The 27250-nt window shown below is 45.8% G+C and overlaps 1 protein-coding gene across 1 annotated transcript in view; it reads right to left on the reverse strand.

The window, feature by feature from the left end:
• Positions 1–27250, reverse strand: part of CCDC33 (coiled-coil domain containing 33) — a 1193032-nt gene that overhangs the window by 494321 nt on the left and 671461 nt on the right. Inside the window, exon 13 of the mRNA XM_085643888.1 lies at positions 15495–15698. Within this exon, the coding sequence (XP_085500014.1) occupies positions 15495–15698 (204 nt within the window). The remainder of the gene's footprint in view (positions 1–15494; positions 15699–27250) is intronic.

Below are 27250 nucleotides of genomic sequence, written 5' to 3' on the forward strand. Positions count from 1 at the left end.
GTGTACGCATTTCAGATGAACGCTCGTAGCTCACTGTTGCATATTAGGACCTTAAATTATAATTTGCAAGCAACAAGGATGCCTCTTCCGAAAACAGCAACCCGCTGACCCACGTACGTCACACGCACTCTGTAATCTACTCGGCACACGCACTTTGCAGCAGCACATTGACCCTCTGAATGAAATCCACCTAAGTCAAAAACTCAACTATACAATAAATCCCGCTCGCTCTCCAGGAAGATAATGAGTCACACGAGTTATCTTGGAAGGGCCTAATGAAGACTGCTGGCCGCGCGAGCGGGCCGTTAACTTTAAATTGAGGAGCCCATTTCCTGGCAATTTTCAAGGCAAACGTCCGACAGATAAACGGGTCCACATCCCAACAACCAAGCAAGCAAGCAGAAGTCCGGAGATGCCAAAAGCTGAACCCTGGGCCTCATACATGCAAAGCACGAGCTCTCCCTGAGCTCCATCCACCGACTCTCGCTCTCGTCCCCCCAAAAACTCACCGGGAACCGGGATCGTCACAACCCGACGCAAGCAAAGGAGGAGCGACCGGCATAAGGCGTTCTTAACCCGCCAGGCCCGCTCTGTGCCGGCGGCGAACACGTCCTGCGGCGCCATGACACGCGCTCTGTCTGGATGCCCTGAGCATATCCCGCTGTGGCCGCGCACCCGGACTCGTTGCTGTGCCCGCCCTTACGACGCTGTTCTGCGACTACTGTGCCCCGTTGGCCTATGGCGGCGCTTACTTAGCGTCCCTGCATCCGCCCCTGGGAGCAACGCCTGTCCCCGAAACCTGCCTGCCACCTTGCCGCCCCCGACCTTGTGCTACCACCTCCGCCCCCCCGTGGTGTCCGACCACAGGGCCCCTGTACTACCCGGGCTTAACCCAGGGACGGGGCCGGGGGGGAGGCAAGAGCATGGACATACCGTAGCAATGCTGGCACGACGACGACGACGACGATGGCGACGCTGTTGACCAGCAGGAACTCGAGGAAGCAGACCGGCAGGAACTCGCGTGGCCCAGGAGTGTATCCCAGGAAGCAGAGGGCGATCTGCGGGGGCGGAAGGCATATATAGGGCCTAGCCCCGCCCAGCACCAGTGGCCCGCCTCCCCCAGCATATGCCTATTGGGGCCTCCCCTCCCCAAGGCGCGGCCTCTCGGGAGAGATGGAATGGGGGGGGGGGGGGAAGGAGGCTCCGACGGGTGGCCACTAGAGAGCTGCCCAGCTGATGTCCCCCTGCGTGGGATGCGGGCAGCGGCATTCTGTCCGTAATTTACCAATCGGCCACTGGCTAAAGTCCAGAATCAATCGCGTAACACACCATATACCTAGAGGGCTGGACCTGTACCAGGGTTTATTACACACCAGATTCAGGTGCCTCCGGAAGAACATGGCTTTTATCCAAGGAAAATATGAGAGTTGTTTATCTGACCTCATTCGCCCCTGCGTTTGCTGAGCAGTACCACATCAATAAACGGCATCATCTCTGTTGGTGATCAGAAATTTGAAATCCCAGCTCAAAAGGCCTGTGTCATCTTTGCGGCCTCCCGTGGCCAGATGCAACGGCCCCCTGCACCCTTCAAGATGGAGGCCTTGGATCGCTTTGGTCCCTGCGCATGGTTGCTTGTCGGGAGCAGCGAACCACCGAGGCCCAATGACCGTCACCGGCAGCGACGCGACATCCTCGCTGCCTTCGGTTGATGTCTGCATCTCCACCGCCGCCTCCTTATCGCACCGGCACAGCCCGAGGCAGCAAATTGGGAGCAAGACGTCAGGCCCACTACAGACGGCTTGTAATCCGGAGCGTTTACGACTTAATCTGGATGCTTTTTATGTTTGGATTTAAATACGATATCAGCGTCCGGCAGCCAAGGCGGCGGCACAGTGGAAGCCCTGCCCCCTCCCCCCCCCCACACCTCCGTAGAAAATCTCCCTCTTTAAAGGAGCGATTGTGTCTCCATTAAAGGGACGCAAAACCAATTAACTCCTAAATTGAATTGCAATCGCTGTTCTGACATACCTGAGCTCATTCATACCTCTCCCCCCTTCAATCCCCCCCACCCCACACCACAGACGATAGTGTAAGCAGGGAGCAGGGGTGCGGGTTCATCTCCAGTTTAATCAGATAACAGGACAATCCGTGTACTCAGTGCCAGCTGAGACAGGCGTTCAAAATTGGCACTGCGGAGGGAGGGGAAAGAAAAAAAAACTGTATTCTTCCGTCTCCGTTATCACCACCGGAAACAACTGTCTATTCCAGGCCTGAAGGGACACCACACGTCTCTGTCAGTGAACCTCAACCATGCCCTGTCTATCCCTGCTATGTGCGGATCGCATGAATACCAGTCACCTTGGATTTCCCTCAGAGCATGACTTGCACTGCCACAGAGCCTTCACTCCTTCACTCTCGCAGTGTCAGCCCCTGATGACCCATCTCGGGGTGCCTGGTCGTGGCACGGTGGTGTGCGAGGTCTTTTTAGTCACTTGTATTCTTCTAATCTATCTATCTATCTGTCTGTCTGTCTGTCTGTCTGTCTGTCTGTCTGTCTGTCTGTCTGTCTGTCTGTCTGTCTGTCTATCTAATAAATGATTCACACAGGTAATCAAGCATTCTTCTTGTCACTCGTAGATGACCTTCTATTTTACAAGAGCAAGGTTCTAGATTCAATCCTGTTCTCTCTTTGGGACTTGTCCACCACCACCCTTCAAAACTGATGCTAGCCTTCATCTGCTCAGGACATGAGGACTCAGTAATTCACTCCTGGTTATAGTAAAAAAACACTCATTGAGACAAACATAGGGACAAGTCAGCAGTCTGAGAGTCTAGCCCTTTTATACGCCCCATGGGTTCACCAATTGGTCAGTCAATCCTAGGCTCTCTTTTTAATATTAAGAACTTCAGGCTGGGTACCAGGCCGGAAGCCAACCTACCACCTGGATATGGAAGTAGAGCAACACCTGTGCCCGCTCTCACCACTCAGGCTGGTGGACCTTTAGTGGTTGGTTACCTGCCATGATGCGCCCAGGTCATGCCTTGCTAGGACTCCAGTTTGCGGATGCGTCAACGGTTTCAACTCTATCTTCAGCATTGTCCTGGATGCAGAGACCTTTCAGGGCCTGGGAAGGTCTGAAGAATCTGTCCAGCAGTGGCTCAAAACAAACTAGTGCTTCTCTGTCCATCATTTAAGGACCACGATGTCCTGTCTCATTTCCTGGGGTAGTGGTCCTCCTAAGTAGAAGCCACTCAAGGCAATCATCCCACCTCAAAGGGGCTGGGAGGGTTGTGAGGCCTAAACTCGCAAACAGGTCTGCTTTGTACAGTGGCTGCCCACAAATCCCACTACCTCTTGCTGGAAAATTCCTTTCATATACCAAGTTCACAGTGGCTGCTGGCTTCTGCGGGGCGGAGGGGGGTTGTTGGGTAACACAGGAAAATAAAATAAAAAAAGACCTACCTTATGAATCCTGCACTCTGGACCTCTTCTTTCTCGAGAGCGGGGCTATGGGAAAGAGCAAACTCCCTTGACAAATCCTGGCGCTACTCACATGCTGTTAACCAGGATGTGAGCAGCACCCTGATTGGAGGGATTTGCCCTCACTCGGTGCTCCACAGCACTCTGGAGGCCTGCACTTATTCTCAACCCAGCTGTCTTCATACAGCTGGGTTGAGAGGTTTAAAATGCTCATGGCTGGCATGCAGGCGCGGTGTGTCCATTGGGGCGTGGGGGCATTGCCCCCCCGCCCGCGCCCACAGCTCCCTCTGTGTCTCTGAACTTAGTTTACTTAGTTTACTTAAGTTCAGAGACGCCGAGGGTGGGGAGAACTGACAATGCATGTCAGTCAGCATGACGTCGGACCGTGGGCAGTCCGGCGTCATGTTGACTGACATGCATTGTCAGACCAGGCAGCACTGCAGCACAAGTGTGCATGAGTGGGCATGGTGAGCTAGTTTTTAGCCCGTGCCCAGTCATGCGCACTTGTGTTTTCACGGATTTGCACATGCCCATTAGGAGCCCCTCAGTCTCCTAATGGGCAGGCGGCGGGCGAGGAGTAGGCTGTGCCCTCAGCCAATCCTGGCGCTGCAGCAGCGCCAGGATTGGCTGAGGGTTTGCCACTGCAGTGCTGACGTGACGTGCTGTTCCATCCAGTTTGAAGAGGGCAGAGGCGCCAACGCGGACCAGGAGCAGAGGCGGTCAGGTAAGTTTTCCTTTCAATTTTCATAGTATTCTCCCGTGCAACCCCCCCCCCCGCTCGTGACCCCCCCCTCGCGACTGCTCACACGTTCGTTTGCTTATTCTCCCGTGCGACCCCCCCACCCCCCTGCGCGTGACCCCCCACCCCTCCTGTGCGTGACCCCCCCCCTCACGACTGCTCACACGTTCGTTTGCTTCCTTTGCAATCATTTTACGCCCCGCCACTTTCAAATGTCACCAGCCGCCCCTGCTGGCATGCCATCCCAAGAGGGCTGGCCAAAGAGGCGTGCACACTTTAAAAACAGTGCAAAGGCAGCTTTCTGCTTACAACTCCTCCCTGCTGTCACTCAGCAGGCCCGCCCCATCTGAGGCTCAGTTCAGGATGGGACGATGAATAATAAAATGGTAATGAATTACCATTTTATTTTTCGTTTCGGGGGCTTTGAGGGGGGGGGGGGCATTTAAATGGGGCAATGCATCTCTGCTCGAACGGAGGAGCCTCTCCCCTGAAGCTACACAACAATTACTCACCTGCAGCACTGTCATCAATACCACAGTCTATTCATACGATGGATCCACCTTCTGTCACTCAAGCAGGCAATAATATCTTTTGGGCACAGTAGCTGTGGCACCTCATAAACGGACTGCAGGAGCATCACACGGCACCATGCCCAGACATGATGCATCATACACATACACACTCTGACCAACACTGTACAAAAGAGAAACAGCACTTATACCACTGAGAACCATGGAGCAAAAAGGGCGGAATCTACCACAGCAGGTGCATGAATGGAAATACTCCAGTTAAGTACACTACCACCGATGTCAATGGTGTAGTGTAAAATAATGAGGCCCCGCTGTACAAGTTGCAGGGGGTCTCCGGGATCTATATTCATAGGTCTTGAAGGGTGGGGGCTCCCTACACCACAGGCACTGGAGAGGCTTGCATAATGTCCATATATTCGTTATTATATATATTGCCCGGCGGATAGGGCTCCGCATTTTTAGCTTCAGCAACGCATGCAAAGAGTAAATGGTTAAATGTATTTTTTTTACATTTAAGTTTAATTTGCTTTTATTTATCCACTTTTCATTAGGATGGAATGTATTCCTCACTTACTGAAATAATTGCCTTCATTTCCGGAAAGCCTTCAGTAATGTTGGATATTTGTGAATGTTTTATTGGTTTAACCGTTAATGAATTTTGTGAAGCAGGAACCAGGCTATATCCGGCATAAGAGGTACAGGTCATATTTCGCGGAAGCATTATTTAATAGCCATGTAGAATTCCATGGACAGTTTCAATTTTAAAATAATGGCGGTTCTGCATGGCAGTGTTTGACGTGGTGAGTTGTCCTTTTTGTGGTAGGGAATAGTGTAGAGGAGCAGCTTACTTGTTCTTAGTGCTCAAATTATAAAAGAATAAGAGCTGGTGCCCAAGGTTGTGCTCAAAGTCCAAGGCCGTAGGGGTGAATGTCGGGGGGGCCAAAGGATGCGTAATCTTCCGCCTCGTTACCCTTTCATTCACAACCAAACACTCCACCCCCCTTTATCTCACTCCTTCAGATTCTTTTTCATTCTTACTGTCTTTCTATTAAATGTTTTTCCATCTATCTCTTCCACTTTCTTTCCGCTTTTTGAATTTTTCTCTCACATCCTCTGGGTCAAGCTCTGATAACAAAAAGTAAACGCTTGTCCCCAAATATAAGTGCTGGTGGGCCCCACCTGCAAACGTATTAAGCACCACCTACCATCTCCACCCTCCTCCCTTTATTTTAGGAGGGCCTTTGACATCTCCCTAATAATCATTCCAGTCTCTTTTCAGTTTTTTAGATCTTCACAACACAACAGCTCCCTTATTGTTTGCTGTAGCCATCAGCAAAATCTCTCTGCAGACATTTTTGCCAAAAATTATTAACAGTCACCATTTTTGTAGTTACTTTTTCCTAACTGTTTTTAGCCGATTATTTGACAGCACTAAAGAAAGGATCGAATTAATCATGTGTGGTAAGTAAATGGATGGATGATGGGTGGGTGGATGACTGAACGAATGGATGTATGACTGAAAGAATGGATGTGTGAGTGAAAGGATGGATGGATGGATAAGTAAAAGGGTGGGTGGATAGATGGATGGATGAATGCATGCATGACAAAATGGATATAAGGATGGATCAGTGAAATAATGGATGGATAAATGGGATGGTGGATGGGTAAATGGACGGATAAGTGAAAGGGTGGATGAATGATGGCAGAAAGGATGGGTGATGAGTGAATAAAAGGATTGATGGGTAATTGAAAGGATAAATGAATGGATGGATGAGTGAAAGGATGGATAGATGAGTGAAAGGATGGATGGCTAAGTGAAAGTGTGAATGGATGAGTGAAAGGATGGATGGATGGATGGAGTGGAGGGGTGGATTGATGGATTAGTAAAAGGGTGGTTTGATGGATGAGCAAAAGGATAGAGCAATGAATGTATGCATGCATAGATGGATAGATCAGTGAAAGGATGGATGAGTGAAACGGTGAGTGGATGGATGGATAAATAGAAGAGTCAATGGATGATGGGAGAAAAGATGGATGGATGAGTTAATGAAAGGATGATGGATAGATAAGTTAAAGGGTAAATGGATAGTTGGATGAGTGGTTGGATGGGTGGATGAAATGATGGATGGATGAGTGAAAGGGGGTGAATAGAGTGAAAGGTCGATGGATGAGCGAAAGGATGGATGGAGGAGTAGACGGATGGGTGAAAGGATGGATGAATGGATCGCTGGGTTTGATGGAAACCATGTTTGATGGAATTATGGGTATGCTGGATAGGTTTGGATATGGTTTGGCAGACAGATGGACAAACAGCCTAAATGGTGAAATATTGAGTGATGAATTAAAGAATGAATGGATAACAGAATATAAAGGCGAATCAGTGGATATCAGCGGATGGATGGAAGGATAGATGCTTGGATGGAAGTGACAAGAGAGCTCTTCACAGAGGGTTGTGATGAGTTGTTTCCCTTGCATGGTGCCATACGAGCTTTGGTTCAAAGCGGGTGGTATTTTAATTTTTTGGCTACTCTCTTGCTTATGTGCATCTTCCACCAGCTGTGTCCTCTCTTAGTTACCCCCATTCATCACACAACACATCCAATCCACCGATCATCGCATTCTAAAACTTACAGATGTATACAGGAGTTAAATACTCTTAAGAGCTAAATAATCTACTAAAACAAATGTTGTCTGCCTCACTCACAGCAATACTCTTACCCAGCACGCATGACATTGAACAGAGTATTTACTATGCCTCCCTCTTTTCATAAGACAAACAAGAGCCACTCTTTCCTTCTTGCAAAATCAAAAATAATAATTTGCAAAACTCAAGATCTGTCTTTCTCAGGATTATCCCAACTGCTTCTCTGTGGAAAGTTCTTGCTATTGAGGTCCATGCTATGAGCAATGTAAGTGACGGTAGAAAAAACAGTGACCATCTTTTTTTCCGACTTTCCGGGAGTTTATACATAACTCAACTGCCTGACAAAAAAACCCAATTTTAATTTGCCTGCTGGAGTGACAGATTATACTGCCTCAGAAGCTGTTCTCCACATGTAGTGTGACAAAGTAGTGCATATTCTGAGCCTTTCTCGGTTATATGTTGGGTATAAATGCTATAATAAACAACACACAATACCAGCTTGCTGGTTGGCGTGATGTGCATTAACAAGCCCTTCACCAAAACTGCCAGACAGAGGAGGACAGGTGGAGGGTGAATGTCATCCCCTTATCAGTGGCAGTAGGACAACTACACCATCACTGCTGCCTTCTCTTCTCACTCTCTGCATCCTCCTTCAATTAATAGTTATTTAGCTGTTTATTTTTCTTTCACATTTATTTATTTTTAAAGTGTGGTTGAGCCTATTGAGGCTTGAGAGATTTCTGGTCACATCTCATCTCTGCAAACTCCCTATATATATGTTTACCATGAAAAGCACAGCACTGTAAGCACCACTGTTCAATACCACAATTAAGAAAGTATTTAGTGATTAATTTAGCCGCAATATTATTCAACACCCAGCACACAATTTTGATCATGTTTATTTAATAGCTGCTCACTTAGAGAACCAAAGCCAGAGGTTAGACTGCAATATGTAGAATATTAGTGTGATCACAAGTTATGAACTTCCAAGGCCTCCCTCAAATAGCCTATAGCTAAGCATTAATATAATGTTTACAGGAACATTCCACTAGTTTCCCCTCTCGCTCTCCAATTCCTGCACTTGGTCATTTGTGCTCACATTCTACTAGGCAGCGCATGCGCTGTCTGTTGCGAGATGTATTGTTAGCTTACAATGGACTTAAAGCCCGACCACTGCTTACCATTGGCTTCATTATCTTTCTAATTTGTTTGCTTCTTATTCATTAGAATTTGTTTGATTTTCTTCCTTTCCTTGTGGTTGTCCCTCTGCTGGAGCATGAAAATATTACTGTGGGCTTACACTTCTCACTTTTTCAGGTGCTAAGTTTTTCTTTTTTCTTTATCACTCTACAAGAGTACATGTGCATCCTAACTGTCTCCGTGCCTGTCTTGTTGCTCTCTCTCGCCCATGTTCTTCTCCCCGAGCCCCTCTGTGATGTGCTTGCCCATGTGTGCTACACTTGCTTGCGTTCCTTTCTTGCCGGTGTGCTTCTGTCCACTCCCAACTCCCTATGCTCTCTCTCTCTTTCTCACCCGCTGACTTTAGCCCCCAGCAACTGGCGCTCCATGTTGTTCTCCCTCTCACCCATCTGTTCCATACCTGTCAACTTGAAGAACACTCTCACTTAGTGAGGATGGGGGGAGGGGGTGTTTGAAGGGCGCAGGGCCTTGTGCCTAGAAGTATTTTAGCACTTTTGAACCCCACCTTGCCCCAAGCAACCTACTCCTAAAAACAAAATGCTTGCTGCGGCTGGTGCCGATGTCCTAGAGTGTTAACACACCCCTTAATGGACGTCAGCAGTTCAAAGCCTAGGAAAACGAGCTCGAAAACCTCTATTTACAGTGGTTTTCAACTTGTTTTCCATGCCACCGTGTGATATCAGCTCCTCACTTGGCGACCATGTGATGGGAGCCAATATCATGTGTCACACCATGGCACCGTGTGCTGCTCCCTCCACCCCCTTTGTGTTGCTTCGCCCCACTCGTGTCCTCTGGGTTGCTTCTGGATCCCTGTGTTGCTTCAGCCCACACTAGTCTCAGTGTTGCTTTCATGCCCAACTCTCATGCTGTTTTCCCTGATCTGCCTTGCCCACATGTTGCCTTGTGCCCCCACCCCTTTTGATTCTCCCTCCTGCATTTCAAAACAATAAAGAACACCCTTTCAAGTGTTTTTTCTTTTTATTTGGCAATCCGAGTTAGATGGGGAAATAGAAGCAAAGAAAAAAAGAGGCTGCATCAGTTTGTAGACACGCTCCTGTGTAGGCCTTACAAAATAATGCAATAGTCTTTTTTTTTTAAATCTAGCTATGCAGCACAACTTTAAGCATGCTAAACAGTGTGGTTAAAACCATTTACAAAGGCAGTAGATTCCAAAGGCGAGACCTACTGGCTTTGTCAATGCTTGAGTCAAAGAATTGCTTAACCAGCTACCTAATCCCAACTCCTTCAATCCTTCCCCCATTTGCTCCCTACTTGATTTACATTATCAACCTTTTCCCAAATTACTATTATTTGTCCAATCATGCTAGCTTTTATCCAGCTTAGGATATTGGCTAATATGAAGGACCCCAGAATTGACTGGAGGAGAGAGTGAAACAAGCATTGGCATAGCCAATAGGTCTCGCCTTTGGGACCTTATAAGTGTTTAGCCATGCAACAGTTGCATAACTAAATACTTATAAGGTCCCAAAAGCGAGACCTATTGGCTATGCCAAGCGGCCGTGCGACCGCGAAAGTGAAAGTAATCGCGGGAAAGCGCGGCGCGTGCGCTCGCGCCCGTGCACTATAGCTCTAGGCTGGCCTGGTAGCACTTTTTGGAACCCTCTCAATAAGTCTCGCCAGACCAGCGCATGCGCTGGGTCAGGTGAGACCTAAAAATGAGCTTTATTGAAACAACGCTCCCGTCAATTAATCTGTCCCTTTCAAAACCTTGCAGTAAATGCATGAGATCTCAAGAGCACAAACTTAATTAACTTACTATAACTAATCCAGAAGGAAAAAGGAAGCACATATTACTAATTCTACTATGTTTTTAACTGTAACCTTGGTTCCGGAGTAGTGCGTTAGTCACTGTAAAGTATTTTAATGCCTCGACAGGGGTAGCAAACACTATATAGGTACAATTACTATTGCAATTTTATGGGAGATGTTGCTCATGGGTTAAGAGCAGAGCTGATACTGGGTGGCAGAGTCCAGCCTCCAGTGCGGCTCTGATGATTACCAGCTTTGATGGTAAAGGCAGTGCCAGTTTGTGATGTGTCTGAGCCCTGAATTCTCTCATCCCCTGTCTGATGCCTCTCCGCAGCGACACTGCCTTTCATGCCTCTTTTCCACCAGATGCTCCTCTGTGGGAGAAAGCAATATACCGCTCAGCAGCTTGTGCTCTGATGTCTCAAGGCGGAGTGAGGGGGATAGAATGTATCTCATGGCTCAGGATTTGGTACTAGATGGGCAAGAGTTCATATCTAAGTTTTTTAAGGGCTCCGAAGATGAGGGGCTTCGAGGATGAGGGGCATTGGGCGCCTCACTGTGCCCCTCTGTGTTTCTCTGAGGCACCTAGACACTCGGAATGTGGATGATAGACAATCTAATGTCTCCCCCCACAGTAAAGAGGGTCTACAGTACTCTGAAATAGTTAATGGAATAGACATAGCATTTAATGACTATATCCTAGGTCAGGGACTATGGCAAGCAACTTTCTGCCGAGACTGGCCAACACTGCAATGCTGCTTTTGTTGTAACAGGGTGTATCTGAAGGAAGCTTGCAATGCCTCTGCCTCCTCAATGCCTGTCTGTATATGTGTGTATGAATTTTATAATACTGCAGATTATGCTGTAGTTGCTCTGTGTGAGGAAAGCTTTCTCTCCTGTTGCTTCTCTTATGCTGGAGTGTGTATGTATGAATGTTGTGATGCTGTAGCTTATTGCATAACTTCTCTGTGTGGATGAGGAAAGATTTCACTCCAGCTGGTCCCCTATGCCTGAATGTGTATGTATCAATTTTGCAATGCGGTAGCTTATGCCCTAAGTGAGGGATGCTCGCTCTGCTTCGGTGTCTCCTATACCTGTGTGTGTAAGTATACATTTTGCATTGCCCTAGCTTATTCTATAACTGCTCTGTGTGAATGAAGGAAGCTTGCACCACTGAGGCCCACACAGTAACTGGCCACTAGGTACAAAGAAAATTGGAATGATGATGTCCATGTGGTGCCTGTTTTGTGCGAAGTAAGATAGGATTACTATTGCCTGTTTGTTACCTTAATAACGTATCTTACTGAAGCTTAAGAAAACCTTTTCATTATACAAAATCGAAACGATTGACCTTGTCTTTGGTTGTATTTACCCAAAGTCAGTGCGATGATCAAAAGTGGACTTTATTGGTTCCACTCTGGAGCACTCCATTGTCCCACATTTTAGAACATAGAAACCATTCCATCATTAAGATAAGTCACAAGGCTCGAAAGAATATAATACAATGTAGGATATAACACAATTCAGTGTCATTTGTCCCCATTAAATTATACTACAAACCTGATTTCATATCCAAGATATCGAAACAAAACACATTGAGGATTCATCTATCTTTGAACAACTCCAAAATTCAGGCCATTCAAATTCAGCTTGACCCGAGGTACTAAGAACTACGCATTGGCAACGTGTTTAGCTTCACTCTAAGTCGAGTGAATTTGGGAACTTTGCTTGGGTGAAGCAGCAGAGTCAAATGTTTCTGTTCCTCCGAATTAGCCAATGTGAATTTTCAACACAGTCAAGCCCTCAATTGTTGTTTGGTTATTTTTCACTCAGACTTATTTTTACTGTGGAACAACTATTTTAAATATGTAAAACATGTATTGATATATATATGTGGAACCCTGCTGAACCAGGCATATCATGAAAAGCTCCCTCAGGACCTGTATTTCTTCTTTATCATAGCAAACCTACATTCAGTAAGGGCTTGACAAAAATTCAATCATATTGACAAAACTAGCAAAGAAGACTTTATCATTATTATTTATTTGCCTTTTTTGTAATTTTTTTCTTATGAATATCAAGTATAAATTCATTTCTTTTCTTTTTTTCACGTTTTTTTAAACTTTTTTTATATATATAAAAATCAACAGTGTTACCACAATGGGTTCAGAAGTACATACAATATACTGTTGAACAAGTGACCCCCAAGAAACAAACCTTTACATATACCAAAACCCTAAAATACACTACTCATGCAGACTCATAAGGACTCGTACAGCATTCACATAGAAACACATCTGAAAAGAGGGGAGACCAAGGATTGCAAAAATCTCCACGACCAAGTATGTTCTATATGCTCACCAGAATCTGAACATTGGGTCGACGCGCGTTTTAGTGGCATAAAAAGAATGGAACGGCCACCTTCTTAAGGACCTATTCAGATACCCACAAGAGTCACAAAACACCCGGGGGGTCGGAGGGGGGGACAAAATATAGGACTGCCTAGTAAACTGCTGACAACATGTATAATCACGTCTTATTGGAATGATATAAAAATCTAGACCACTTTCATGCTGTGTCCAGTGGATGAAGACATCATGTTTAGTAGGGACAGTGTCCTAACAGGGCTCAAATTTCTAATTCATTGGAGTTCGCTTACGCAGGATGGTTGTGTTTTAAAGTACAAGTAGCTGTCGGTTGCACCGGACCCTGCAGCTCTCAGCTAAGTAGGGTTTCAATATCTCACTCCTACCAGCACATTGCCGAAATAAATCAGAGAAGTCTGTTGTCTATTGATACGTGGTCCACCGATCCTGCACGCAGGTCTGCAGAACCAGGGACAGGGAGGAGTGCTAGGGACAGAAGGAGTGCCAGGGGCAGAGAGCAGAACCAGGGACCGGGAAGAGTGGAAGGGACAGAGAAGAGAAGAGTGCCAGGGCTAGAGAGGAGTGCCAGAGAGGAGTGCCAGGGACAGAGAGAAGTGCCAGGGACAGAGAGGAATACCAGAGACAGAGAGGAGTGCCAGGGACAGAGTGGAGTGTCAGGGGCAGAGAGGAAACCCAGGGACAGAGAGGAGTGCCAGGGACAGAGAGGAGTGCCCGGGCCTGAGAAGAGTGCCAGAGACAGAGAGAAGTGCCAGGGACATGCCAGGGCCTGAGAAGAGTGCCAGAGACAGAGAGAAGTGCCAGGGACAGAGAGGAGAACCAGGGCAGAGAGGAGAAACCAGGGACAGAGAGGAGAACCAGGGCAGAGAGGAGAACCAGGGACAGAGAGGAGTGGTGGGCACAGAGAGAAGTGCCAGGGACAGAGAGTAGTGACAGGGACAGAGAGGAGTGCCAGGGACACAGAGGAGTGCCAGGGACCGAGAGGAGTGCCAGGGACACAGAGGAGTGCCAGGGACCGAGAGCAATGTCATATGGGAGGAAGGAAAGGGTCCGGACTGGAAATCTGCTTTATTACTAGCAATGACTATTACATTAGCTGTCTTGGCAGCCTTTCAGTGTCCAGCTAGAGACAACGTTTTAGCTTTCTGTAAACCTCACATCATTAATTCTTCAAAAAAATACACTTAGAAGTACAAAGCAAGAGTGAGCTTTAGGCCAGTGTCCTTTAGCCATTTGTTTTCATTTGTTTTTCATGGTTTACTATTGTTTGGGTGGGCTGTGCATCAAAGGCATTTTGTGAATGGGTTTGTCAATGTTAGTTTAGCAAAGCATCTGGCCTGCGAATTAACACTGACATTTGTTTCCAAGCATGGCTCCAAATGATTTTCCATGCTGTGATTAAGTATGCATTAATTTGATTAACCATGCAACATTTAAAGATTATCCAACCAGGTATTTATGTAATATACTTATCCAGCCAGGCACATAAACGTACCCCTAAATTTGCTAGTGTAATCAACAATATTAGGTGGATTAATTGCTAATATGTCTAAAGTGAATGATGTATCAGTGAAATTAGAAATACACTACAAGATGAAGAAGTACGGATTACGTAAAGATCATGTCACCACCACATCCAATTTGGTGTAATATATTTTAACCTGTGTTTGCTTTTCTTTTTGGATCAAACATTCCTTAATATTTACAATAGCTATTCCTCTTCAAAGTGGTTATTAGAGCGTATTACTTTTATAAAGAGGGGTACAATGTAGGTTCAGGGCTGGACTAGGAAACATCAGTAGCTCAGTCAGTCCCTTCCTTCCGTTCTACTCTTCCTGCCTTCTTTGCTCCCTTTCTTTCTTCCATCCTCCTTCAGCCAAATGCCAGGGAGATGGACCCTGCTTCAGTCGTTTCAACTGTTCACTGATAGCTGTGATACTTTCTGTGGCTGAGTCTCCGCTTGATGCAAAACCAGGTACATTGAAGTGACATAGTAGAAGGAGCCAAGTCATGTTAGGTTCTTCACGGTTTTATCTGTCTCTAAATTACTGCTCTGTTCCCCCTTCGAGTACTTTCCCCCTTCAGGTCTTCTTAACTCTGTCTGCTTTCCCCTCCCCTGTTTACCACTTCCCCCACTTCCCCCACGCCTCATAAAACGTGTGTCTTGGATATGCTACTCGCTAATATCTTTTATTATTGTGTAAGATCACGTTTCTTTTTTCTCCTAAGCACATACTGGTAACTGCAACTGTAACTGATGTAACAATGTTCTGAAACTATGTCCATTCTCATGTAAAGCGCTCTGATACCTACGGGTCTAGCCAGCGCTATATAAAACTTCTCAAATAAATAAATGTTAGGGGTGGGGACAAGAATTAGCAAATATTGCAACCACACAAAGCCTCTATGGAAAAAGAAAACGACGACAGATGAAATATATCACCTGGTCATCTCAGACATCTCCAGGGCATCTGATTACAGCCAAGTACAAACCTGGAAGTCTGTCCTCATTGATTGGTCTCTCTAGATATCACATGCAACACATTGCACCTTCTCTTCAAGTCCTGTTCTCAGACTCTTGCTGGAGGAAGCACAACATTTACTAAGTCACAGAAGAAAAAGTTATCCATAACATCCCAACCTCTGCCAAACATCAGTGTGAGCACTGCCTTTCCAGCCTACAGAGTCAATATTTTTGCTGAGCCATATAGCACACACATGTTGCACCAACATAGGGCCTTCTTACCTCCTCTAAGACATGCTTTTCTGTGTCCTGAGGCCCAGAAACTGGATCTTCCTCTCCACCCAGCAGATGTGGTAAATCAGGACCAGAGTCGGGTCTGGAGCTTTCTACCCCTGGCTCATGGAACTTTTCCAAATGGGCCAAGATCTCTGGTTCCAATGCGGGAAGATGGCGAGTGTTCTCCTCTGTAATGATCAGGTCAGGTCTCTGCAGGTAGACAAATCACAGCAGTCACCAGAGAAGACAATCATCATGAGCAAAAACAGCAGCACTACCCAAAATATGTAATCAATCTTCAAAAACAAGGGGCACTCGACACAGCAGGCTTCCGTAGATTCAAGAGGAGAAATACACACCAAAAAGGAATGATGTCACTGCCACATTTCAGATTTCTCAAACAACAATGATCCCCTTTGCTGATAATTATTTTGTCCACCCAACGTTTAGAAATGATCAAGTTCTTTAAATTTTCTTGACCATATTTATTTTTCCTTCTAAACCTTGTTATTTTGAACAATAAATCAATGCACTTTCCATGTTCCTTGGACAACATTACCAAACCATGAATTTTACATCAAATTATAAACTACACATAGTATCAAAACACATTACGTCAGAATCAATACCATTGTACCAGTGATGGAACTTTCTTGTTCAAGTCTATTTCTTAAAAAGAACTCATAATTTGTGCACATTTTAGGGGTTGTACCAAGACCTTGTTTAGGTAAAGCAAGGAATCCAATGTTCCTTTTAGTGCTGCCTAAATGTAGTTGTTAATTGTCACCAACTCCCTAGTGCATCAAGGTCAACACGTTTCAAATTCCCCTCATTTTGGGTTATCATCAGGACCAAGACTGGTTTCTGGACCAAAGCTGGTTTATAACTCTCTTTTTCATTCAAGGGGCTTTATGTCGATGGTAGCTAAACACTGCATCGAGTATTTAAAGTAAATCATGGTGTGGCAATTCAAGATATCACTTTGCCAAGAGTAGATGTAGTACAAAGAGTCAGGAGAGCAGATAAAGGTTCAGGTTTCTTTCTTCACAGATCCCAGCCATCCATCAGCAGGTCTCCTTCCAACTGTCCACCTCTTTCAAGGAGTCACATTCCATCCCCATGGAAACCCCCCACATATGACATCATAGTGAGACCCACAGCTGTGCCTGATAAGACACAGCTGTGATTACCAATGCAGCATGCTCAGGAGGGAACACCACGCTCCTCCCTCCTCTGATTATTAACAGAAAAACAAAACAATAAAATATACAGGATAAAGATGAAGACAATAAAAAACATACTACGGTAAATGCACATCACCTTTAAGAAGTATCAGCCCACCACAGAGATCAAACAAAATCTTTTTGGTTTTCTCACCATCCTGCCCAACCTTCTTGTTACAACCCCACCATCTGACTTGGATGAGTTATCAACATTACCACATGCTCCTTTGTATAAGACAACTCTGGTCATATTCCAAATACGATGATCCTGCGTATGTACAGCATTGTTCAAGGTTTTGACCACTAAAATGGGTTTAGAATACTTCATAACGCCACCAAATCCAAGACGTTTAATCATGGGATAATCCCCAACCTGCACATTTAACCTCTTCACAGACTGTTTAACATCAAAATATGTTTTCCTTTGCACTACTTTCTTCTCTTCTCTCATGCGCCAATTGTCATCATCACACATTTTGCCTATTTCACATTCATAGTCATTGACCCACGGAGGTTCCACAAATGTGTTTTATAACCTACCTCTAAAAAGCTGAACATGCATTTTCCCTGTTGGGGTGCAATGAGAGGTGAACCTATAGATTTCTGTCTGCTTCAATATCTCCTCTTTCCAATTAAGAGCGTTAGATTTGGCTAAAGCAATAGTTTCTTTCAGAACTCTGTTTAGTCTTTCCACCATTCCATTTGCCTCTGGATGGTACAGTGAGCACGTCTTGTGTTCAATGGACCTATTTGAAAGACATTTTGTCATTTCTTTAGAGAACAATTGCACCTTGTTGTCGGTGAGACCGTTCAAGTGCAAAAAGAACTTCCAATAATTTGATTACATCTTTGCTCTCAATGGAATTAGAGATACAAATTTCTGGCCACCTGGAGAACATATCAATCACAACGATGACAAACTTCTGCAAAACTTCTCCTTAATTGGTCCTAGATTGTCCAGGGCTATCTCACACCAGGGACCCTCCGGTAACTTCCTAACTTCCATTGGTTGAATCCTTGTTTATTTTGTCTTATCACGGGGTGCGCACAACAAACACTCTCTGACCACCCTCTCGATCATTTTATCCACTCCTGGCCACCAGTAGGATCAACTTAGCCTCTTCTTACATTTTGACATCCTCTGGTGAGAACCATGAGCAAGTTCAACAAGCTCTTCCCTCAGTTTCTCTGGAGGAATCAACTTTGTTCCTCTGAAAAGCAGCTGCTTGTTGGTACTCAATTCATCCTTAACAGTCCAATAAGACTCACATCCAGCTGTACCTGTCTTCTTAGCATTCCAACCACATTTCAACAAATGCATCACTTCCTTGAGAAGGCTATCCATAGATAACATATTTTGCCACCTATCTTCAGAACTGGTTTTGCAATTAACCAAGCACACAAAGTTAGCTTCTTCGTCAGGACACTCAACATTTTCAGACATCTCGTCCCCTACTGAGACCAACCTCGAAAGGGTATCCGCCACTGTGTTCCTCACTCCTGGTAAATACTGCATGTGAAAGTCGTACTCTTATAGCACATTCACCCACTTTGTAATTCTGCTAGAAACAAGATCCAGACCCTTCTTCACAAAGAACTCAAAGGTTTATGGTCAGTTCGCACTACAAATTTCAACTCCCCACAAAAATCTCCTAGGTTTCCAGACCGCCCAATGCACAGTCAAGGCCTTCCTTTTAATCACAGAGTACCTGGATTCTGCATCTTTTAATCCGCAGGAGATAAACATGATGGTGTTAATGCTGTTTTCACCTATCTGTTGCAGAACAGCTCCAAGACCTTTAGACTTGCATCCGTGGTAACAAAAGATCGTTTCTTAGGAACAAAACTCTTGAGTTTGGGAGCACCACTCAGAAATCTTTTTGAGTTTCACAAACTCCTCCTCACATGCCTTATCCCAAGTATACACAACTCCTTTTCTCAAGAGGCACCTCATGTTGACACTCATGTCAGCAAAGTTTCTGAGAAACTTCCCGTAAAATTCCACCATACCCAGAAATGTCATCATTTCCTCGCGCGAGGCAGGTGAACTCATTCTTGTGGCTTGCTGCTATTGTAGCTGCCAGGAAGGCTAATGGTAGCCTGCGCCTGTGCGTGGATTTAAGGCATCTCAACAAGTGTGTTTTTGTTGATAGGTATACTCTGCCTAATATAACAGAACTGGTTCTTCTATCCTGCCGACTACGTCAGTGTGGCAATTCAAGATATCACTTTGCCATGAGTAGATGTAGTACAAAGAGTCAGGAAAGGAGATAAAGGTTCAGGTTCCTTTATTCACAGAAGATCCCAGCCATCCATCAGCAGGTCTCCTTCCAACTGCCCATCTCTTTCAAGGAGTCACATTACATCCTCATGGAAACCCACAGCATATGACATCATAGTGACACCAACAGCTGTGCCTGATAAGACGTTTGCCTGATGCCTAAGCAGTAAAGCCCTTCACCAATGTCCATGGTAAAGCTGCCATCTTGCAGAATAGTGGGGCACAGCAGGAGGGAACCTCACGAGGGCCTGCAGTCTCTGGCTCTTCGGCTGCAGGGCCAGGGGGCGAGTAGGCTAGTGGTTTTGTAAGCGGGTCAGTTGCAGCGAGTTTGTCAATTTACCAGCACACCGGGCCTGTTTTCCTCTTTTTTGCAGGTAGATGTAAATAAAGGAGGGGGGGCTGACTCTCGGAAAGTCTTGTGTGGCTCATCAACCCCGAGTTGAAGAGAAGGCACGGCCCCAGGCGGCCAGCTGGACCTTGGCGAGGGACTGTGACACCACTGTCCCAAGAAGGTTTAGCGTAACCTTGGCAGTGTAATACCAGGATGTGTTGGGAGCAGCCTCCAGGTCGGAAGATCAGCAGTGGGGAGGGCGAAGTGCACCCAACCCACCCAGGTAAGTTGGTTCTAGATGCTTTTTGGCAGCAAAGGTCACATCTGCAGAGCTGGATGGATGATGAAGTCCAGGACATGGGCAGGTTACATGCCAGCCAGCAGACGGTATTTGACTATGATGCTGAAAGCTTAGAGGAAGGGGAGTTGAGGGACGAAGACGAAGTTCAGGCAGAGGAGTCTATCTGGTGGTAAAAGGGGGAGGTGGGGGTTCATCTAATCTCTCTGCCACTAGTGTTTTACAGGCCACCGGCTCACTGCAACATCATGGAGATCGGAGCAGAACCTGGTGACAAGAAAAGGTAGCAAAGTGGCGGGCCCCCGTGAGGACACCGACTTTGGCGCCAGGTAAGCTGTTGCATAGCAGTGCGTACCCCTCTTGCATGGTATCTGTGGGAGGGGAGGCGAAGGAGCCTCAGGAGAGGGAGGAGGGCCGCCTCCCGAAGGGGTTATACATAAAAGACACTGGAGTGGGTACGGACAAAAGCATAGTGAAACCCAAATGTTCAGCTGTAGAACGAAAAGCAATAAAGAGGTAACATCCGGGTCAGGGACAGCCAGAGTGACTAGCAAGGAGGTAGGTACTAGCTCAGACCGGGGAAGGGGTCACAGGTGAATGGCAACAGGAATCCACAAATACAACAAACCCCAGATTAAAGAGGTAACATTTAAAAAGTTGCCCTACATGGGGACATCTAAACCACTGGGGCGCAACTCATGGTCTCAACTAAAGAGAGGATTTGGAAGGCCGAATACGATGAAATGTTGATGCACCTACATTTGGAAGTGAAGTCGAAGTAGGGTTCAAAAGAGGAGGAGGTGGAGCTTTCCAAAAGACCGAGAGTGCTGGTAACCATTGAGAATTTGACGGCAGCTTTCTTCTTCATAGAGTATATTGCTAGCGGTAACCGGAGCAATCAGTAGCACTCTTTAAATACATGGATGTACTAAGGAAAACACAGTTGAATTACGGAGGGTATACCCGGGCGCAATATGATGAAGAGTTCCAGGCCTGCGTGGCGGTTGACCTGGAGACACAGTGGGGGGAGCTAGACAGAGATTTGTGGCAGCACACAATAGGCCCGGCCAAGTTTGGCAAAACAGTCTTTACAGATAGTTGGCTGCCAATTGTAAATTGGCCCTTTCTGGTCTGCCCCAGGAGGGGTGGGAGTGTCAATTAATGGACAAACTACCCACTTCAGAGCATGCTGGGACTATAATAAGGAAGTCTGCATGAGGGAATTATGTAAATTCTGCCATGAATGTTCCAAATGTGCAGGCAGGCATCTCCTGGTTAACTGCTTTGGGGAGGTGGGCACCAAGTGCAGAGGGGTATGAGCATCATCAGGGGTCTACAGGAGGTCAACAGCAGAGGTGGCAGCAGTATGGGCAGGGTACAAGGCAGGAAGAGGAGGACAGAATTGTGCAATCAAAAGTGAGGAGATCAACATCCTAATGACTCTTGACGTCGAGGCGCTTTACACGAGCATTCACCAAACTGAAACACTAAGGGTTGTGGAGACACGCCTACTAGCTGAAGATTGGACTTCACAGACTCTGGTGGATTTCATCATGGACTGTGCTACAATAGCAATGTGTAAGAATTTTTAGCAATTTCAGGATTAACTATACCACCAAACCCAGGGGACATCCATGGGCAGCACGTTTGCGCCTAGTCTGGCCTGCCTCAATGTGGGCGAGTTCAAACGTCTCCACATTATCACCAACAACCCATACGCGGATGATATCCTTATGTGGAGACGATACATATACGACATCCTTGTTTTCTGGAAAGGTGATGTTAACACATGCGATGCTTTCTTCACATGGGTGAACACTCTGGACCCCTTCCTCAGATTTACCAAGTCTTTCTCACAAACCGAAATCCACTTCCTGGAACTGACCATCACTTTAAAGAATGGGGAGCTTGCCACTCATACTTTCAAAAAACCCACAGATTGCAATAACCACCTACTCTACGGGAGACACCATCCTAAGGCACTACAGGACAACCTCCTATTTAGACAATTTCTGAGACTCCGTAGAAATTGCGACACCACCTCTGATTTCAAAAAGGAGGAAGCTTCCTTGAGCAAGAACCTAGTAGCCGTGACTATCTGACATCAATCATCAAGAAGTAATGCAAGAGAGCGCTCAACAACAACAGAGAAGCACTGCTGGAACCCAAACATAAAACAGTTGAGGACATCATAACGTGTGTCACCACATACACTCCTGACTCCAACAGGATACAAAGGATAATAAAAAAACTGGAAGACAGTACTATCAGGGAACCTTTCTATTTCTATGCCTCGTTTCGCTATGAAACGTACAAGCAACCTATGAGATTTGCTGGTCCACACCAGTCCCAAACCTAGAACACCCAGAGTACACTATGGAACACCAAGCCGGTGAGAGGCCACTATCCCTGTGGCCAGTGTGGGGTTTGCAGTCTGACCAAACACACTAAGGAGATAATATTGAAGGACGAAAAAGTGTGGACTCAACACACCCACTCCAACTGCAATACCAAGAATTGTATCTATCTCATTGAGTGCCCCTGCCAACTGAGATATGTTGGCATGATGACCCGTCCCGTCAAGACAAGAATCATGGAGCATCGGAGCAACATTAGGTGTGGGAGAAACACCACGAAAATGAGCACCCGTTTCCTCTCCCACCAGCACAGACCAGAAGACATACAATGGACAGTGATTGAAAGCAACAATTCATGGAGAGCTGACTTAGAACAGATGACGTAGTTCAATTCATTATGTCTCTCATAGAGAAAGGCCTGTCGAGGGTGAGTATCACAGGTTAAATGGTGGGCATAGCATTCATTGGTAAACTCTTTTGGGGTTACGCGCCATCAGCCGGTGAGCTAGGCGTGAGGATTCTGGAGGGTTGGGCTAGGGAGGCAAGGCTTCAATGACCCAAGAGGAGGCCCCTGACGCTGGATATTTTCGGGAAGGGGAAAGGAGCCCTCTCAGCAGTTTGTGCATCGGAGAGTGAGTCAACACTATTTTAAACACTAATTTCATGGATGTTCTTTGGGGACTTTAGAGTGTTGGAATTGTTGGGGGTATGGGGTATAGAGAGGTCATATGGGAAGCGGTCTGTAGACATCACGACGGCCTGCAAATATGGGTATACAAGTCGAAGACAGACCAGAGGGGCAGGGGTGAAATTCTTAGGGAGTATCCGGTAGCACGCTTGTGCCCAGTGCGTTGGAGAGCAACCATCCAGCAGGGACAGTGCCCGGAAGGAAAGGGTTATTCAGCACGCATACAGTAGAATAGTCACCCCCTTCTAGCTGCTGTCGATGATACACAAGGCGCTCAACATGGTCGGCATAGATCCACATGGCTGTTTTACCCATTCTTTCCATATTGGCATGGCTACAGAAGCAGGTAGGTGGGATTGGGAGCCTCCATGCTGCAGGTTTGAAGATATGAATCGCAGGGCCACTCCTTTGTGAATTGGGCAAAAACGGCACACCAAGTCAACAGGGCAGGGGACAAACTTGGGGTTCAATGTGTCCATGTATGATATTAAGTGGTATGGTAAAGGGGGAATTAAATGGGGGGAACTTCTTACTTGTCTGAACAAACTTGTGACAGGGGGCATTGCCCGGACATCCTGTTGATTCATCTAGGTAAAAAAGACTTGGTGGTGCAAAAAGGGTTGGTGCTGATAAAATGTTTGAAGCCAGATCTGAAAGAGATACTTAGCTTGTGGGCTGGCTGCCATGTGACATGGACCGATTTCATACCTAGGATAGTGTGGAGGGGGGGCTGTATAACCAGCGGTTATAGATAGAGCAATGAGGAAACTGAATATGGAGATGTGTTTTTTTCTGCAGGGATTTTGGGATAGGTAGATTAGAGCATTCTGACCTCCGTTACCATGATCAGGAAGGAGTCTTTCCGAGGGACGGAGTCAATCTGTAATTCATGGGCAAGGAGCTTTACCTATTATGGATTAAGCTGTTCTTGGGAAAAGTACTAAAGGTCAGTTAGCCCGGAGGTACACTTCAAATGAGACATGTGGGGAGGGTGGTGGCAGAAAAAGCCTGAAAGGAGCCATGAGGGCTAAGCACCTCACCTTTTTCCGGGTGGAGGTTGGCAGAGAAGTTGCCATAATTTACCGAAATTTATCGTTGCTGTCCACAGCATTTCAGGCTGAAAGGAAATGGGTAGGCATCACGCCTAGTTGTGGCAGGAAGTTTAATATTCAATAGAAGATTTAGTGGGCTAAAACATCAATAGATGTAGGAAAGAGAGAAGAGATTTTAGAGGTCTCAGTTACATTCACACAGCCATTGATAAGATACACTATTAATGTATTAAGTTGTTATGAAGGGGGGAGTTATACCTTAAAGGTGGGGGTACAGTAAAATAGGCTTTTAATTTTGTATAGTGAGGTTGTAGTTTTGTAATCCGAAGACCTTTTTTATTTGTGATGTGCACCTGTTTCAACATAGTGGCTTTTTTCACACAAACCTTATGGTCAGTTGTCTGTGCTGCTCCCCTCTTACCCTATATAAAGTGTTCCATTGCAGCTTTAACTCTGTTGATTCTCTGACTCTGTGCAGACTTTACCACTGTCAATCCACGGCTTCGTGCTTTGCTTAAGTAGCATTAGATACTGGGCAGGGCGTGTTTCGGAAACCAAACTTCATTCTATGTTGGCCTGGCGCAGTTCGAAATTCAACCTACATACGAAAAAGTTTGGTTTCCGAAGCACCTTCAATTCTAGCATTTTCAGTACAGGTCACAAAAGGTGCAGAATCCAAATAAAACATGATAGCGTCTGAAAACACAGAGCAGCAACATCAGGGGAGATTTTAAGATGAGCACGGTGCTGCCGAATATCAGGTGCACACCATTTATATGACAAACTACAGAACAGCGCAGATGATAACTACCTTTGTACAAGGAGAGTCTAATTCAGACTGCTCTGGGACTTTGGACTCCCAGTTTTATTTTTTCCTCTTCAGTTATGCATATGCCACCTCTAGAATGCAAGTGCTACTGATACTATAACAGCGCTAGCTGACTGTCACCATAATAGCATGGGTCTATTGACGACTATGGTGCAGGAGAGCCCAAAATATGTATTCCTTTCTAAAATAAAAAGATAATGAAGGGAGTGATTGAGAATCCCGAATGACAATACGGAATGTGACTTTACAAAGAAAATTGACCTGGAATAGCAAGTTAATGCATACTAGAAACCTTTGGTCTGAAGCTAGTAGTGAGAGGGTACAAACAGAGCTTAGAAAGAACTGCATTCACAGATACTTCTTGACTAGTGACAGAGTTTTGTGTGGACGGTTAGATCTAAAATGTATGTTTATAGATCACTAAAGGAGAAGTGGCTAGACATGACCATTATCTGTAGGTCTGCTGGCTGGATCCTTTACTCTGAGCCCCTGTGGCATTCGCTCAAATTGGTGCTCATGCATCCTTCTTATAGATGTTAGCCAAGGAGTGTAAGTGTGCTCACATTCCTAAACGTTAAAGAAATACCTAAGGGATGTGGAGGAGCTCAACAGTGCCTTGGTGTCAGATACATTTGCTGAACTATAGTCCTGGCTAGCTATGCACTTTGTTCTTGGTTTGTCCGTACAGCATATACAGACTCATTGAGGGCACAATGGGTTGATAATTTAGTGAAGAGGAATAGAGAGGCAGAGTAATGTTGACGTCTTCAATACGGATGTGTGAAATTTATAGGGTTTTTATGCACAATTTTTATTAAATTAAGCATATTATGTATCACATACTTAAGTTAACTCTCATCAGTGTAAAACACATTTTGCCGGTGTCGTCTTCCGAGGACAGCTAACAAACAATTGCTGCATACTGAGCTGTGAGTAAACTGTAGAGTCATAAGGAAACTTCAAGAAAGTGTGTGGCATGCAATGGCAAAGAGTGGTACAGTTGACACAGTCAGCACAGTGAGGAGGCAAGAGCTGCACACATACAGGTGAAGGAGGCTGCTCTCCCCAGCTGTCGGCAAAGTATCTAGCAGTCAAACCAAAGGTCAAACAGGTAACTCCATCGCAAACGTGACGGATATCCCATCTGCCTTATTATAAATACCATGGGGTAGAATGCACTTGTAATAAAATGGGCAGGATATCTGTCATGTTAGTAATAGAGGAACCCGTCCACCAAACTTTATATCAGGCCTAAAGTCTCTAACTAGGCTAGAATTTTTCAAAGATGAAAAAGTCTTTATATTGTTTGGTTGATAAAAACCTTTACAAAAGATAAAAGAAAGTGAACAACATACAGATAAGATCAAAAATAGATGTCACAAGTGCCTATAGCCCTGCTTCATGTTGGTGGTGCTGCTTCTGATACAATGAAAAAAAGGTTATCAATGAACCAAAATGAGGCCTCGGACCTAGAGCAGGACAGGGCGTACAAAGAGACTCAGGAGAGTAAGCAAGAGTCTTTAGATATTTAAAAGCAAGAGTCAAGGTTCTTTAAAATTAGTTAGGACAACAGACAAGGCACCAGGGAGGACCGGCTTGGCAAAGACGCTGGGGGCAATGTGCAAATGTTGCATGACACAGTACTTAAAGTGCAATAATCATCTGGGCGGTGGTGGTCAGCAGGCGTGTTCTCTTGCTCAAAGTGTGCCTTGTACAGTCCGAAGGGAAAGGTGTGATGCAATTCAGAAATGTAACAAGATCAGCCTGCCACTTTTATACCGATTGTGGTGGTGGACGGCACAGGGGCGAAGTCTTTGATGTTTGTGGGGTAAATACTTCAGTGTTAGTACAGTTGACTGAGTCCAGTTTACTTGCTGCGGTTTGAAGAAATGTAACAGTTTTAATGTTTAGTGATGTATTTGCTGGGTTCAGACTGGCGATCACTGCATGCTGACAAGTGCACACCCCTAGCCGAAGGAAGTCAACTCGTAGGAGAGTTCTCCTTTGCTCCATGAGTTGAGGACAGATGCATGAGATATGGCTTAGGGTTTCTTTGCCTTGTCCGCACAGGCAGCAACTGATGTCATGGGTAGCTAGTTGGTGCAGGGCTAGAAGTGGACATGGAAGTTCCACTCGCCCATTCTTAAAGCCACAAGCAGCAGTTTCATCTTTATGGAGTAGGTGCAGGTTATGCAGCACTGCTGCTTGGGTTGGGAATATGAGTTTATGACTGACCACGCATGGGAGTGCATACACAGAGTTGACATTTCTTCTAGTTTTGACAGTTTTTTGGCTGTTTGAGCTGCTAAGCTCTTGAAGACCTGTTGCAAGAGGTGTTTGCTACAGGCTTCTGCTAGAGAGAATTCAGACAGTTTGGCTTCAAGGTGTTGTTTATATGAAGAAGATCTTGAGTCGCAATGCACGAGTTCACGCCAGATTAGGCCATGCATTGTGTTAGGTGGTGCCTGTCCGAGCCTGTGACAGGCGTTGAGGAAGCAGCTGCCTCTGGCCCAGTACTGTCTTCTAATGTTGAGCTCAAGTCTCACTTGCGCTGGGGATGCTCTGTTAGGGAGACGTAGAGTGGATTTGTATATCTTGGCGACTAGTTTGTCTACGGTCCCTGCTTCCTTGCCAAGGGTGACTTTGCTCCCGTTGGTGTGATTTTTGCTTTTATCACCTGGAGGACGGGGTCAAGGCTAGGGC

The sequence above is a fragment of the Triturus cristatus genome, chromosome 3_1 (genome assembly GCF_964204655.1).
Source record: "Triturus cristatus chromosome 3_1, aTriCri1.1, whole genome shotgun sequence".
NCBI lineage: Eukaryota > Metazoa > Chordata > Amphibia > Caudata > Salamandridae > Triturus > Triturus cristatus.